General features: G+C 43.6%; 1 protein-coding gene across 3 annotated transcripts in view; it reads right to left on the bottom strand.

Annotated features, from left to right (window-relative positions):
• Positions 1-1,540: 1,540 nt before the first annotated feature.
• The window catches only part of scaf11 (SR-related CTD associated factor 11), a 57,657-nt gene continuing 44,235 nt past the window's right edge, over positions 1,541-14,962 (bottom strand). For 2 of the 3 annotated variants that reach the window (XM_033038130.1, XM_033038132.1), the window contains 4 exons: positions 12,926-13,281; positions 11,198-11,431; positions 10,787-10,906; positions 1,541-3,086 (listed from right to left, as the gene is read on the bottom strand). In XM_033038130.1, the coding sequence (XP_032894021.1) occupies positions 2,946-3,086; positions 10,787-10,906; positions 11,198-11,431; positions 12,926-13,281 (851 nt within the window). In that variant the 3' untranslated portion in view covers positions 1,541-2,945. The remainder of the gene's footprint in view (positions 3,087-10,786; positions 10,907-11,197; positions 11,432-12,925; positions 13,282-14,962) is intronic. The other variant, XM_033038131.1, reaches the window with a different exon arrangement.

The following is a 14,962-nucleotide window of genomic DNA, read 5'->3' as shown; positions in this document are numbered from 1 at the left end:
TTTGGTACCAAGCAATTACAGAGATTCCAAAATGCACAATGATCACATCCAGATAATTAATACTGAATTCTGCAGAGGTGAACAGTGGTAATGACCTGTAAATGCTAATACTCAACATGAAAACTGGCACCTCTCCCTAGTGTTCAAGAAGGAACTGCAGATGCTGGAAGATCGAAGGTACACAAAAATGCTGGAGAAACTCAGCGGGTGCAGCAGCATCTATGGAGTGAAGGAAATAGGCGACGTTTCGGGCTGAAACCCTTCTTCAGACTGATGGGGGGTGGGGGGGGGGGGGAGAAGGAAGGAAAAAGGGAGGAGGAGGAGCCCGAGGGCGGGGGGGATGGGAGGAGACAGCAAGGGCTATCAAAACTGGGAGAATTCAACGTTCATGCCACCGGACGCAAGCAGCCCAGGCGGAATATGAGGTGCTGTTCCTCCAATTTCCGGTGTTGCTCACTCTGGCAATGGAGGAGACCCAGGACAGTGAGGTCGGATTGGGAATGGGAGGGGGAGTTGAAGTGCTGAGCCACCGGGAGTTCAGGTAGGTTATTGCGGACTGAGCGGAGGTGTTCGGCGAAACGATCGCCCAACCTCCGCTTAGTCTCCCCGATGTAAATCAGCTGACATCTAGAGCAGCGGATGCAGTAGATGAGGTTGGAGGAGATACAGGTGAACCTTTGTTGCACTCTAGTGGGTCTATTTCTGAGATGTGTGAGTTTGAGCTGCCTAACTAGATAGAGGGTGCACTTTGATTTCTGATTAGTGTTGACTACATGATCTCAATTATACTGGCAGCAGATTGAACAATTAGTGCCAGACGGGAATGGGAAAAAAGGTTTCCTATCTGGTAACCCTGTTAGAAAATTTGCATATGGACAGGATTGAAACTGGTTGATATTATCCAATGGTCAAATACCATGCCAAAATGTACTCTGAGGTTAATAACAAAATTATATTTCTCCTATCCTACTGAAAACTCCACTCCCACCATAAACTGGTCACCCGAGAGGAGAATAAGCATCCTAAAATGTTGATCCTTGAGTCCCAAGGTACATTACACGTTAGGATTAAAGTGATTAATTTCCAGAAAAATACATTTTAGATTTGTGGATTAAGGATGCATGTTTAGAGAACTGAATGCAAAGCTGCCCCTCATTAATAATTCCCCAGCTAAGTATATTTTTCTTAATCTCTTAACGGATAACGAACCATGATGTTCTGTAATTTCAGAGATTACATTACGACCAATGCTTTTGAATACGAGGCATTTTTCTATTCTATTCCAGAAAAATTTAAAGGCCCCATCGCATACCGAATCATTTCAACTGAATATTTTCAAAGCCCATTGAGAATAAACTGCTTTGTCAGTCAAGGTTTTTTTTCCAACAAAAACACTGGAAGTTCAGAGACTTTTGAGGAGACTGATATTTGTGGTTACAGGACACACTTCTTGCAACTCATTTATTTTCTATGAATCTGGTTAAACTTTTTTCTGCCTTTTATAGTCTATGAGAATAAATGAATGACGAACATGCAATAATTAACATGTTAGGCGGTTTTTAATGTATACACTTAACTTTGCATGTATACCTTCAAATAGGCTGAAAACCTTCGCAATGTTAATCCTGCACTTTTACCGTATGTAAAATTTACCAACCTTTTCTTGGAATTAATGATTTCTCACACTCATTCCTTTCATTAGTACATTTTTGAATGAAGTGTGTGGCTTTTCAATAAATTGTATTGCCAATATAAAATATGCTAGTCCTCTTATCCAAAATGCAAGCATGTGAAAGGTATTTGATATAACCTAAAGGATTTAAAGGAAATCCAGAGGAGGGGCATAAAGAAAATGAAAAAGGAGGGGAGGAACAACTGATGTTGTATTACAAGATTCCATTAAACAACAACTAGCAGGCATGTGATATTGTTCTACATGATTATCAGCTATAATATAAAAAACAATTAAGCACTGCTGACAATAGTGTTTTGGAAGCTGTAGAAATACAGACCTCAAGCTGTTGATAATACCAAAATAAGCTTCATTCAATATGTAAGTTATATAGGCAATACAATACAGGATCCAACCCCAGTATTTGAATCGGCCGTTGCCATACTAATTCATTGTGTTTAAAGTTAGCCGAACAATGTCAGTACCTAATGGAATGTACTACTCTAAAACCATCACCAGGACATCAAACAAAAATACTTTTACAAAGGATTCCACGTCTGGAGTAGATGTACAAATTTCTCATCTGATCTTCAATAAATTTAAACCCATATACATGTTCATCAAGACCCAGAAACTGTTTTGACAAGCAGCAGAAAATTTATTTTGGTGTGGAGGTTAAGTATTACAGAATACTCCAATCACATTTTAAACCATTCTTTTCTGCTTTTCTCAAAAATGAAACTATAGAATCAAATCTTTTATCAAACATTTTCCCACTGAGCAACAGTCCTAGCAGAGTTAATCATTTTTGTTTAGACCCTAAATGCACTAAAATAGCTGAACAGCCTCAGTTGCCAGTCTTCAGTGCAGCTACATGATCCAATGCTTCCAGTTAAACCTGGAGGCATTTGTACAGCATAGAAACTGTTTACAAAAAACACTTAACTAGTTAACAAAAAAGAATCAGTAAGAGATAATTTGATACATTAGGAAATCATCTAAACAAATATCACATTTATACAGCCGATCTACGGAGAGCCCACAGGAGTGGATAGGACAGATCATATTATCCTTGCAACTCCATTGAACTAACAACAGCATGCTTTCATTTCATGTTATTGTGGTGTCCCAAATGCATCAGTTTAAAAAAAAAAAAAAACACAATCTCCGTAGGAAAAATTATATGAACCAATGGAAAACAAATTTCCTACTCATCATTCTATTTTGGGTTCATGTTAACACTGGTAATCAATCTGCTATATCTTTATATTGTTTAAAAAGACTTGTTCCCAATGATACTGGATTCTTCGGGCTTTGCGTTTCCTTTCCTTGCATGTTTATATTTCTCTACGTATGCTTTTACCAAGTTTGCTACTTTTCCTGGGATTACTTCACCACTCTTGCTATGGCAAACCTTAGAAATAAACATACACATTTCAGTGGATTAATTCAGTAAATATGGTAGACTGGAAATTAATCAATTTAGAAACAAAATTATGGTAAAGATTAAAATCTGATATAGTCTGTTTGATGAATGCCACACAAAAGAACCACTAAATCTCTTATTCACAGATGCATCTGATCTGAAGTGTGTAGGAAAGAACTGCAAATGCTGGTTTTAATCGAAGATAGACACAAAATGCTGGAGTAATTCAGCGGGACAGGTAGCATCTCTGGAGAGATGGAATGGGTGACGTTTCTTCCTGATCTATTCCTCTCATGATTTTGTATACCTCTATAAGATCTCCCCTCATCTTCCTGCGCTCCATGTAATAGAGACCCAGCCTACTCAACCTCTCCCTATAGCTCACACCTCTAGTCCTGGCAACATCCTTGTAAATCCTTTCTGAACCCATTCAAGCTTGACAATATTGTTCCTATAACATGGTGCCCAGAACTGAACACAATATTCTAAATGTGGTTTCACCAACGTCTTATACAACAGCAAATGACCTCCCAACTTCTATACTTAATACTCTGACTGATGAAGGCCAAATTGCCAAAAGCCCTTTTGACCACCAATTCTACCTGCGACTCAGCCTTCAAGGAACCATGCACCTGCACGCGTAGATCTCTTTGCTCTACAACACTACCCAGAGGCCTACCATTTATTGTGTAGGCCCTGCCCTGGATCGACATCCAAAAATGCATCATCTCACATTTCTCTATATTAAATTCCATCAACCATTCCTCCGCTCACCTCGCCAATCGATCCAGATCTGGCTGCAAACTTTCACAACCATCTTCACTATCTGCAAAACCACTAACTTTTGCATCATCAGCAAACTTGCTAACGTTGCCCTGTGTTATCATCCAAATCATTGATGTAGATGACAAACAGTAACGAGGCCAACACCGAACCCTGAGGCACACCACTAGTCACAGGCCTCCCGTCCGAGAAGCAACTCTTCACCATCACCCTCTGCTTCCTTCCATGGAGCCAAATCTGCTATCGATTGTCTCAAGGTGTGAGACAAAAGGATTGAAGAGTTGCGAATTGTGAAGCTAGAGGAAGGAATGCGAGTGGAAGGAGAGGGGGGAAAATAGGTGCACATCCAGGTAGGGCACAGGGAAGAGAAGGGGAGCGAAGGAAAGGGGAGGGGTTTAATTGGTTGCCTAAAATTGGACTATTCAACGTTCATACTGTCAGGTTGAAAACTTATCCAAGCAGAATATGAGGTGCTTTTCGTCCAGTTTGTGCATGGCTTCACTCTAGCAATGGAGGAGGCCCAGGACAGAAAGGCCAGTAATGGGAAGAGGAGTTAGCAACTGGAACTTGACCTCGTACAGTAGGCCTTGACCGTGACAAACTGAGTGCAAGTGTTTGGCAAAATGGTTACCGAGTTTAAGTTTGGTCTCGCCGATGTACAGGACGCCACATTGGGAATGCTGTTGCAGTAGACGAGGTTAGAAGACGTGCAAGATAGCCTCTGTCTCACCTGGAAGGACTGTTGGGGATTTTGGATAGAGGTGTGGGAGGAAGTTTAGGGACAAGTGTTACAACTCCTGCAGTTGCAGAGGAAAGTACCTGGGGAGGGGGTTGTTTGAGTTGGAAGGGACGAGTAAACCAAGGAGTTGGAGGGAGTGGTCTCTGCAGAAGGTGGAAAGGGGTGGGGATAGCATGATGGTGATGGAATCACCTTGCAGGTGGCGGAAACGTCAGAGAATGATGTGTTGGATGCAGAGCCTGGTGGGGTGAAAGGTGAGGACCTGGGGAATTCTATCTTTCCCCCCCTGTCTGTGGGGAAGGGGTACAAGAGTAGAACTGCGGGACACAGAGGAGATGTGGGTAAGGCAACCATCTATGACAGCAAAGGGAAAACCACGTTTACTAAAGAAAGGACATCTTAGGTATCTAGAATGGAAAGTCTCATCCTGGGAGCAGGTGCGGTATGGATGGCAAAATTGAGAGTAGTCCTCTTGCAGAGTCTATGCAAGAGGCAGGATAGGAGGAGGTGTAGTCCACATAACTGGGGGTCAGTGGGTTTGTTGTAGATGTCAATTGATGGTATATCCATACGATGGATACAGAGAGATGAAGGAATGGTAGAGAGATGTCAAAGATAGTCAAAATGAATTTGAGGGTAGGGTGGAAGTTATTGGTAAAGTTAATGAAATCAACAGGTTCTGCACGGGTGCAGGAGGCAGCCCCTAAGCAGTTGTCGACTTAGCGGAAAAGAGCTGGGGGATGCTGATAGTGTACATTTGGAACAAGGACTGTTCAATGTAACCAACAAAAAAAGCAAGCATTGCTGGGGCCCATGGTCACACCTTTAAAGTTGTGGAATGCAAGGACAAGTTCCACCAGGCGGAGAGTGTTAATTAAAAGGAAATGCCTGTTTAATGAGTTTGCATTAATGAGTTGCTGAATTTCCTTTAGAGTTGTGTAGGAAAGAACTGTAGATGTTGGTTTAAATCATAGGTAGACACAGAATGCTGGAGTAACTCAGCGGGACAGGCAGCATCTCTGGAGAAGGAATGGGTGACGTTTCGGGTCGAGTCCCTTCTTCAGACTGATATCAAGGGAGTGTACGGGACAAAGATAGAATGGAGTCGGAGACAATAAGACTGGTCGGAGAACTGGGAAGGGGAAGGAGATAGAGAGGGAAAACAAGGACTATTTGAAGTTAGAGAAGTCAATGTTCATACCGCTGGGGTGCAAGCTACCCATGAGACATATGAAGTGCTGTTCCTCCACTTTGCGCTAGGCCTCACTCTGCCAATGGAGGAAGCCCAGGACAGAAAGGTCAGATTAGGAATGGGAGGGGTAGAACTGCTGAGCACGCGGAGATCAAGTAGGTTAAGACGGACTGAGCGGAGGTGTTCAGCGAAACGAACCTGCACCTGGTCTCACCAATGTAAAGACGTTGACACCTGGAATGGAGGATACAGTATATGAGGTTGGAAGAGGTGCAAGTGAACCTCTGCCTCACCTGGAAAGACTGTTTGGGTCCTTGGATGGAGTCGAGGGGAGAAATAAAGGGACAGGTGTTGCATCTCCTGCGGTTGCAGGGAAAGTACTGGGGAGGGGGTGATCTGGATGGGATGGGATAGGTTAACCAGGGAATTGCGGAGGGAACGGTCTCTGCGGAAAGCAGAAAGGGGTGGAGATGGGAAGATGTGGCCAGTAGTGGGATCCCGTTGGAGGTGGCGAAAATGTTGGAGGATAATATGCTGCATGCGACGGCTGATGGGTTGAAAGGTGAGGACAAGGGAGACTCTGTTCTTGTTACGAATGGGAGGGGGAGCAAGAGTGGAGTTGCGGGATATCGATGAAACCCTAGTTGCACCTCCTCCAACCCTTATATTTATGATGGAAAAGGGGAACCCCCGTTTCCTAAATGAGGACATCTCCGATGCCCTGGTATGGAAAACCTCATCCAGGGCGTAGACGGAGGAATTGGGAGTAGGGGATAGGTTCTTTGCAGGAAGCAGGGTGGGAAGAAGTGTAGTCTAGATAGCTGTGGGAGTCAGTAGGTTTGTAGTAGATGTTGGTCAATAGTCTGTCTCCTGTGATGGAAACGGTGAAATCTAGAAATGGTAGGGAGATGTCGGAGATGGTCCAAGTGAGTTTGAGTGCAGGATGGAAATTGGTGGTGAAGTTGATGAAGTCAGTGAGTTCTGCATGGGCGCAGGAGGTAGCACATATGCAGTCGTCAATGTAGCTGAGGTAGAGTTCAGGGATAGGGCCAGTGTACACCTGGAACAGTGCTTGTTCGGCGTACCCTACAAAGAGACAGGCATAGCTTGGGCACATAGCTACGCCTTGGGTTTGGAGAAAGTGGGATGAGTCGAAGGAGAAGTTGTTGAGGGTAAGGGCCAGCTCTGCCAGGCGGAGGAGAGTATTGGTAGATACTTTAGAGTTGTATTCCTTTAGAGTTGTCTGCCACCAGCTCTCTACCTTTTTGCATGCTGAACCGATTCAATTATTTAGACACAGGGAACGGCAAAATAGTACTGGAGTAACCCAGCGAGTCAGGCAGCATCTCTGGTGGACATGAATAGGCGATGTTTCGGATTGGGACCCTTCTTCAGACTGCAGTGGAGAGGGAGAAAGCTGGAAGGCAGGTGTGGGTGGGACAAAGCCAGGCAAGTGATAGATGGATACAGGTGAGGGAGATTCATTGGCAGATGGGTGCACAATGGTCACAGATTAAAAGGAGACAGAATTCTGTGTGGCAAGGAGAGATGTGAAATGTGAGGCAAGAGGTAGAGATAGAGATGGAATAGAATGGGGAAAATAGTCGCCTAGTCCAAGCTTGGTCTTGCCAATATATAGGCCAAACCAAGAGAACCAAATGCAGTAGACGAGATTAGAGGAGATGCTTGCGAACCTCTGCCTCACACTCTGCGAACACCCCCACCAGCCTCCGCATCCAACACGTCATTCTCCAACATTTCCATCACGTTCAACATCAAATCCACCAGTCGCATCTTCCCAGTTCCACTTCTTTAGAGACTGTTCCTCCGCAACTCATTCGTTCACACATACCTTCCCACCCAAACAACTTCCTCCCCAGGTACTTTCCGTTGCAAACACAGGAGCTGTAACACCTGTGCCTACATCTCCTCCCTTACATCTATCCAGGGACAAAAACAGCCCCGACAGCTGAGACAGAGGTTTACATGCACTGCCTTTAATCTCGCCTACTGTATTTGGTGCTCCCGATGTGGCCTTTACATTGGCAAGACCAAGTGTAAACCATGCGACTGTTTCGCTAACTCGGTCCACCAAGGCCTGCTGGATCTCCTGGTTGCTAAGCATTTTAACTCCCCTTCCCATACCAACCTTTCTGTCCTCGGCCTCCTCCATTGCCAGAGTGAAGCCACACACAAACTGGAGGAACAGCACCTCGTATTCCATTTGGGTATTCTACAACCTAATGATATGCACATTGAATTCTCCAATTGTAAATAACTAACTACCTCCACCCCCCTTCTTTATATGTCTTTGTCCGTCTGCGATAACAGAAATCCGTTATAAAGTGGTCTGTAATTACGAGGGTTTACTGTTTTGTGTGCAGGGGGAGTAGGACATGAATGTTTAGGGTGGGAGATAGGGTACCAATAAACAGGATAATTCTATTTTGGAATAATGGCAATCTTCTTGAGATCAGTTGGGACTGCACTCATCCGGGCAAGTGGAGAACATTCCATGACACACTTCATATGTCTCGTCAAATTTAAGGCATCAGATGAGATGAGTCAATCACTGCAGGATAACCCAGCCTCTGACCCATTCTAGTCTGAAGGATGTTAATATGGAGCCCTCAGTAATGGTAATGCATTGAATGTCCCTTGCTGGTTTCGGCCATTGCCTACACTCGAGGCACAAATATTACTGGCTACTGCTCACCCCAAGGATAGACTGATTCATCTGCTGAGAGTAGCCAATGCAATGCAATTACTTATTTCATTCACTTCTATGCATCAGTGATAAAGGCAAGCAATTGTTTCCAAATGAATTGGAACTGCAAGGTTTTCAAAAGCATTTCACAATGTAGTTCAGAGTTAACCATATTAGTAAGTCTGCAGTCACATATAAGCCATACAAAATAATGATATTCCACTCCAAATAGTACCGGATAATACTTTTTTGATAAACATTACGGTGGTTTTGTCATTACTATTCTAGATTAATTTCATTATTACATTTAAATTCTCCATAGACATTGGTGGGATTTAAACTTGCCTCTACCCCATTTGTTCAAGTCCTTGGGTTATTAGTCCAGTATTGTCAGCACTATGCTAGTTATGAGATATCTCCACTTTTATCAATTATGCAGGTCTACATTCACCTTTTGTATATTTTTAATATAAGAGCATGCTCCTAGCCCAATGTCCTCCTGCAGTTTTTCTTTGCCATTTCTGCAATGTCACCTATCTCGAGTCCTACAAATGTTAATATTTACTAGACTAAGTGGGACCCGTTGGGTCCCAGTCACACGGGAGGCCTGGTCCCCCAACACAACCCATTTCCCAACGCAATATTCCATCACTCACCTGTTCCCCCAACACAATATGTCACCACTCACCCACAGCCCCTAACTCCGCAGGTGCGGCTGACGGGTTCCTGTTGTGACATCCCTGATCCCCCCCCTCCCCACTCTGAATGGACTGCAGCTGGGGATGGGGATGGCTTCAGGCGGGGGCCGGCGGGAGCGTCCTGTAGCCGGGGATGGGAACGGCTTCAGGCGGGGAGCATTCTGCAGCCAGGGGAGGGGTTGGTTTCAGGCGGCGCCTGTCGGGGGCCAATGGGGGGAAAGCGCTACCGCGTGTGTGTGTGTGTGGGCTGGGGGTTGTGGGCGAGGGGGGTGTGTGGGCGGAGGGGAGAGTGCGGCGGGCTTGTGTGTCGGCGGGGGGAGGGGGTTGTGGGCGAGGGGTGTGTGTGGGCTGGGGGGTTGTGGGAGGGGGAGGGGTGTGTGTGGGCGAGGTGGTGTGGGGGGGGGGGGGAGTGTGGGCGGGGAGAGAGAGCTCGGAGAAGAGACGGGGGTTGTGGGGGATATCACGGGGAGGGGGGCAGGAGCCAGCAAGGGGGACCAGAGGGGAAGGGGCTGGAGCTGACGGTGCGATGGGGACTCACAGCGGGCACTGGTCGCTGGACGTTCTCCTCCGCCGGGATCAGAGTCTCCGCTTTCCGTTTGGCGACATCTCCGACTCCACGCCGGGCTGGGCCGGGCCACTACTGGTCCCTCCGAAAATTGTGTCCGGTTGGAAACATCCCCCGGCCATCCTCAGCTCCAGTAAAGATGCGATGGCGCAGGAAGGGGCGGACCGTCCCGCAGAGTGACAGGAGAAAAGACCAATCCACGCGGCATTGACTGACAGGAGAGGAGATCGATCTGCACACGCTTGGTTTTTAAGGTTTTTAAACCTCGCTGACTTTTACATTAGACCACCAATCGGAACGAAACTTGGTGCACTCGCAGCACAGGAGAATGGTGAGTAAGCTGGCGAAAAATCGTAGCGCAATCGCGTACCATTTTTGCGCAAATAGAAAGACCGGAAGATAACATGATCAGATCTTTAGTTATGTATAGATCTTCAACCTGTGTCCAAGTCATTCTTCAAACACGCTTTGAAGAGACATAAATGCTGCAAGCAATTGCAACAGTTGACATTTTACAAATTTTTGTCAATGTCTTGTTGTTTTCTATCTAACAGTCTCTACTTAAGACATTGCAGATTTCTGGAATCCAGACCCTTTACCAAATACAGAACAATCACTAATTTCCTTCCGCACATCCCATCATGTTCACGTGTGGTCTTTACAAATTATTGTGACAGTCCCCATTTAACTAATATTTTGTAAGTGCTCGCCACTGCAATTATTATACTGTTTCGAAATTAATTAATAGTAATGTGATTTAAGGACCAGCAATAAGAATTAAAATAACCTTAATGGAAGAACAAATATATATGTGCGATAGATAATTTGAACCTATTTAGTCTTCTCTGGCTTAGAACACTTTGACTAGCAACCTAAAACTGATTATTAAACAAAAATGACCAAATGTTCAATTTCTTGCAGCACTTCTTTAAAGTATTTTTCTAATTATTCTTCAACCACCATATATAATCATGGCACAGTCACAATATATTTTAAAATGTTACCTTATCCACTGCCTTGCGGACTATCTCTTTGTATTCATCCTTGGTAATGTCCTTCTTCTGGTAATAAGGCTTGATGGCTAGTTTTACCTCATCTACAGCTCTTTCCTGAACAGTATATTTCTGTATTGGAAAAAAAGTTGTAAGTTATATATTAACCAGCTTTTATCAAGGTATCACACCAAACCCAGAACAAGACATCAATGAATCAACAACAGATGGTAACAATAAACTAATATGGACGAAGGAACAATGAAACTGCATTACATAAAGCACAGGTACTTTATTTTGTTCACAGGTTCAAATGGCTTTTAAAAACAGAAGCTGAATTGCCTCCTTCTGATTTCTGATTCTAAAATGTTGTGGAGAAATGTAATTTGGTAAATGTAATTAATTCACTACTTCTGGACTTGCCTTCTCCTTTTTGGGCTTTTCTACTTCAAATTCTTCCTTCAGGCTTTCTTTTTCCATTGTAGTCTTTGCAGTTGAAAGAGTTGCAAAGACCTGTTGGACAGACTGAAAGGCAGAAGAAGAAATATCGAGAGGAAGTGAAACAGGCACTGCCTTGCTCGAGCCTTCGGCTGGAATGGGTACACTCGCAGCACTGGTCTGCAAATCCACTTCAGACGTACCACTAGGAGGGATGGTCTAAAACACAAGCAAGGTAAAATATCAAGTATTTCTAGTGTCCACAAAAGCAGAACAAACATTTGAATAAAACGATGGAATTTAATAAGATAGTTACTTCTGCAAAAAAAGTTTTACAAATGCATGAGTTGTTAGTGATGACTTATTAGCTGTCAAATGCTTAAAAAATATCTAGAGGGCAACTTTCATTTTAACATTTAGGAGCTATAACTACATAATGCAATTAAATCAGGTGTGATTTCAAGTCACTAACTTCAATGTACATATCTAAGTTTCATCCAATACAATTAAATGTATTACACACCCCCAATTCCAGAACAAAGATCCACATACAAATCTCTTGATACAACAAAAAAAGTTACCCAATCTGAAATGACATTAAGGCAGCAGACTATTCATCTGTTATTAATATTTAGGTTGGCATAGATTCCAAATTCTCTCTTTTAGAAAATGGTTGACAAAACAGCAAGTCTGGATTGTTCCTCAATTACTTCTCAGCCCTATCGCAGATGTTCAAGAGAGCAGAGTCAAAATCATCACCAGAAATTCAACAACACTGCTGGAAGATGAACATTTGTCTTCCTATTATGAAAATGACCAAACATGAATTAGCAGCTTTTATTTCAAACTGAAGGATGCAGTGCCATACGGAACAGTTTGATAAGGAGGAAGACAATATTTAAACATAGCATGCTATGCGTGATGATCAGAGCTTACATTTCAGCCCTAAATATAACTAAAACTTTTGTCAACAGTGAAGAGATCAAAAAATCATGACAATTAAAAGTATTTGTACAATTGATTAGAACGCACTTCATTCTATATGTCTCAGGGGAGGTATTTTTGCACCGAGTCAGAGGATTTTGTGCCATTCTTGGCCAGAAGCAAGTTAAAGACGTGTTAATATCTGGAATTCTGCATTTACCACAAATCAGTTACCCATTTCCACTATAGACATGGCAGAGCAGCTGTTTACCGCTACCAAGGACTAAAGAGCACTTGTTACAGATGTATTGCAATTTGTTTTTGTATTCATCCTTGTATTGCAAACTGGACTATTCCAAAGAACAACACCATGCCACAAATAGCTTCATCTACACCTCATCAACGTTTTATTTTTACTGTGGGATTATCATACAAGATGCTGGGACAAACCAATAGGTTAACGAGATGGCCAAAGAGCACAGGTAAATTAGAACAAAACTCCCTTGAACACAGTAGAAATCTGGATTAAGCGTAGCGAAATGAATAACATCAAAAAGCAAATATTATCCCAACATGTGTTTAAAAAAAATTTCAAATTTCCAAGAGGAAATGTTTGTAACAATGAGCACAAAAGTGCTGTATTCAGTGTAAGCCTTTAACCTAGTCTTAAACGGACCAACCAAGAGAGTTCCTGCTGGCACACACTGACCACTTTCTCCCCATTTCTCTGCTAAACACAAACAAACGCTGGAAAATGATATTCATGTTCAATTCCGGTCAAGAACTTACCTGAGGTTGCGTCAGGTCAAGCTGTTGTACTGCGTAGTTCACTGACTGAGAGGGTGGAGGTGGAGGTGGTGGTGGGGGTGGGCTGTTTGGGAGATTTCCCGCAGCAGTTGGTGGTGGCACTGCCGATATTCCTGCATGCACATTCATTGGGGGAGGCGGGTGGATATAGGGATTATGAAAATGCATTAAAGGAGGATGAACATTCAATGGATAAGGAAAGACACCCATCGTTTGGGATGGTGGGGGATTCAGTGTTTGTGCTACAACAGGCTGCATAACATTAACAGCTTGTTGAGAGCCATTCATTTGTTGATTTGATTGGTCACTGAAGGCTGATGCCCCTTGCGATGAATCTGCTAAACAACAGAAAAGGTAGAGATACAGTCATAACGTTTTTCTGATTGAAGCATTGAGGAATTCTGTAAAATTTTATTCAGAAGCTTGATCATAGCATTTTGTTCTGATATTCTTAACACATTTGCAGTAACTTAATAAATGCACGGTATTTGATGAAAATATAGAGTATTAGAACAGTACAGCACAGGACCAGGCCCTTCAGCTCACTCCGCCTGTACCGAACATGATGTCAGGACCAAATCTTCCCTGTCTGCACATAATCCATATCCCTCCATATCCAGGTGCCTATCCAAAATGCTCTTAAATGCAACTATCTTATCTGCCTTCTCCAGCATCCCTAGCAGCACTTTCCAGGCCCATGCCACCTTCTCCAAGTAAAAAAATAAAATCTTGCCCTGCACATCTCCTTTAAACTTTGTCCCTCTCACCTTCAAGCTATGCATTTGATATTTCCATTCTGGGAAAATTGTTCTGTCTACCCTTTCTATGTCTCACGTAATATTATACATTTCTATCTTCAATCTTCAGCGTTCCAGAGAAAACAATCCAAGTCTGTCCAAACTTTCCCCGTATCTAAGTCAGGAATCATTCCAGTAAACCTCCTCTGCACCCTTTCCAAAGCCTCCACATTCTACCTGCAACGGGATGACTGGAACTGCACACACAATCCAAATGCAGCCTAACCAAAGTCCTGTAAAGTTGAATCATGACTTACTGACAATTATATTCAACGCCCCAACCAATGAAAGCAGGCAACCATACACCGGTTTTACCACAAAAAAAGGTGAGAAAGGTGTATGGAATCATGCAATATTAACCCTTACAATCAGCCTCCTAAACACCTCACACTTGCTCGGATTAAACTTTGACCACCATTTCCCCAGCTTCTGCTGGAGCTGATCTATATCCCGCTGTACACTTCGACAGCCTTCCTCACAGTCCCCAATCTCAGAAGATTAAGATGCACAGGATGAACAGTGTACTCTCCCGAGTTCCTGCCAAATAATATTATAATTTGTCTTATTCCCTTTGGTTCCTTCCTGCAAGGTCCAGCCTTCTCCTTATTTAAAACAATCTTAAAACTTATGGCATTGTGATCACCATCCCCTCAATGCTCCTCCACTGAAACACCAGTCACCTGGCCAGGCTCATTTCTCAACACAAGGTCTAGAACATTCCCGTTGGACTATCCACATACTGCTTCAAGAAACCTAACAAACTCTGCCCTGTCTAACCCTTTGGCACTGAGCAAGACCCAGTCAATATTGGGAAAGTTAAAGCCACCCACTAAGCCGACTCTGTTGCTTTGGCATCTTTTGGTAAGCTATCTACATATTTGTTCCTCTATCTCCCACTTGCCATTGTGGAGCCTAGAGTACAATTTCATTAAGCGCACTTGCACCTTTATTTCCTAGTGCTACCCATGTCGCCTCAGCAAAGAAGCTCTGCAGTATGTCTTCTTTGAGTGCTGCCACAACAGTCTCCCTGATTAGTAACACAATTCCATCATCTGTTTTCCCTCCCTCTCTATCACTGCCTTCTGAGGCAGAGAATTCCAGATTCACAACTCTCTGGGTGAAAATGTTTTTCCTCATCTCCGTTCTAAATGGCCAACCCCTTATTCTTAAACTGCGGCCCCTGGTTCTGGACCCCCCCCCCCACCCCTCCAACATCGGGAAC

Source organism: Amblyraja radiata, chromosome 19 (assembly GCF_010909765.2).
Source record: "Amblyraja radiata isolate CabotCenter1 chromosome 19, sAmbRad1.1.pri, whole genome shotgun sequence".
In the NCBI taxonomy this organism is placed as follows: Eukaryota; Metazoa; Chordata; class Chondrichthyes; order Rajiformes; family Rajidae; genus Amblyraja; species Amblyraja radiata.
This window is presented reverse-complemented; position numbering and strand designations above follow the sequence as displayed.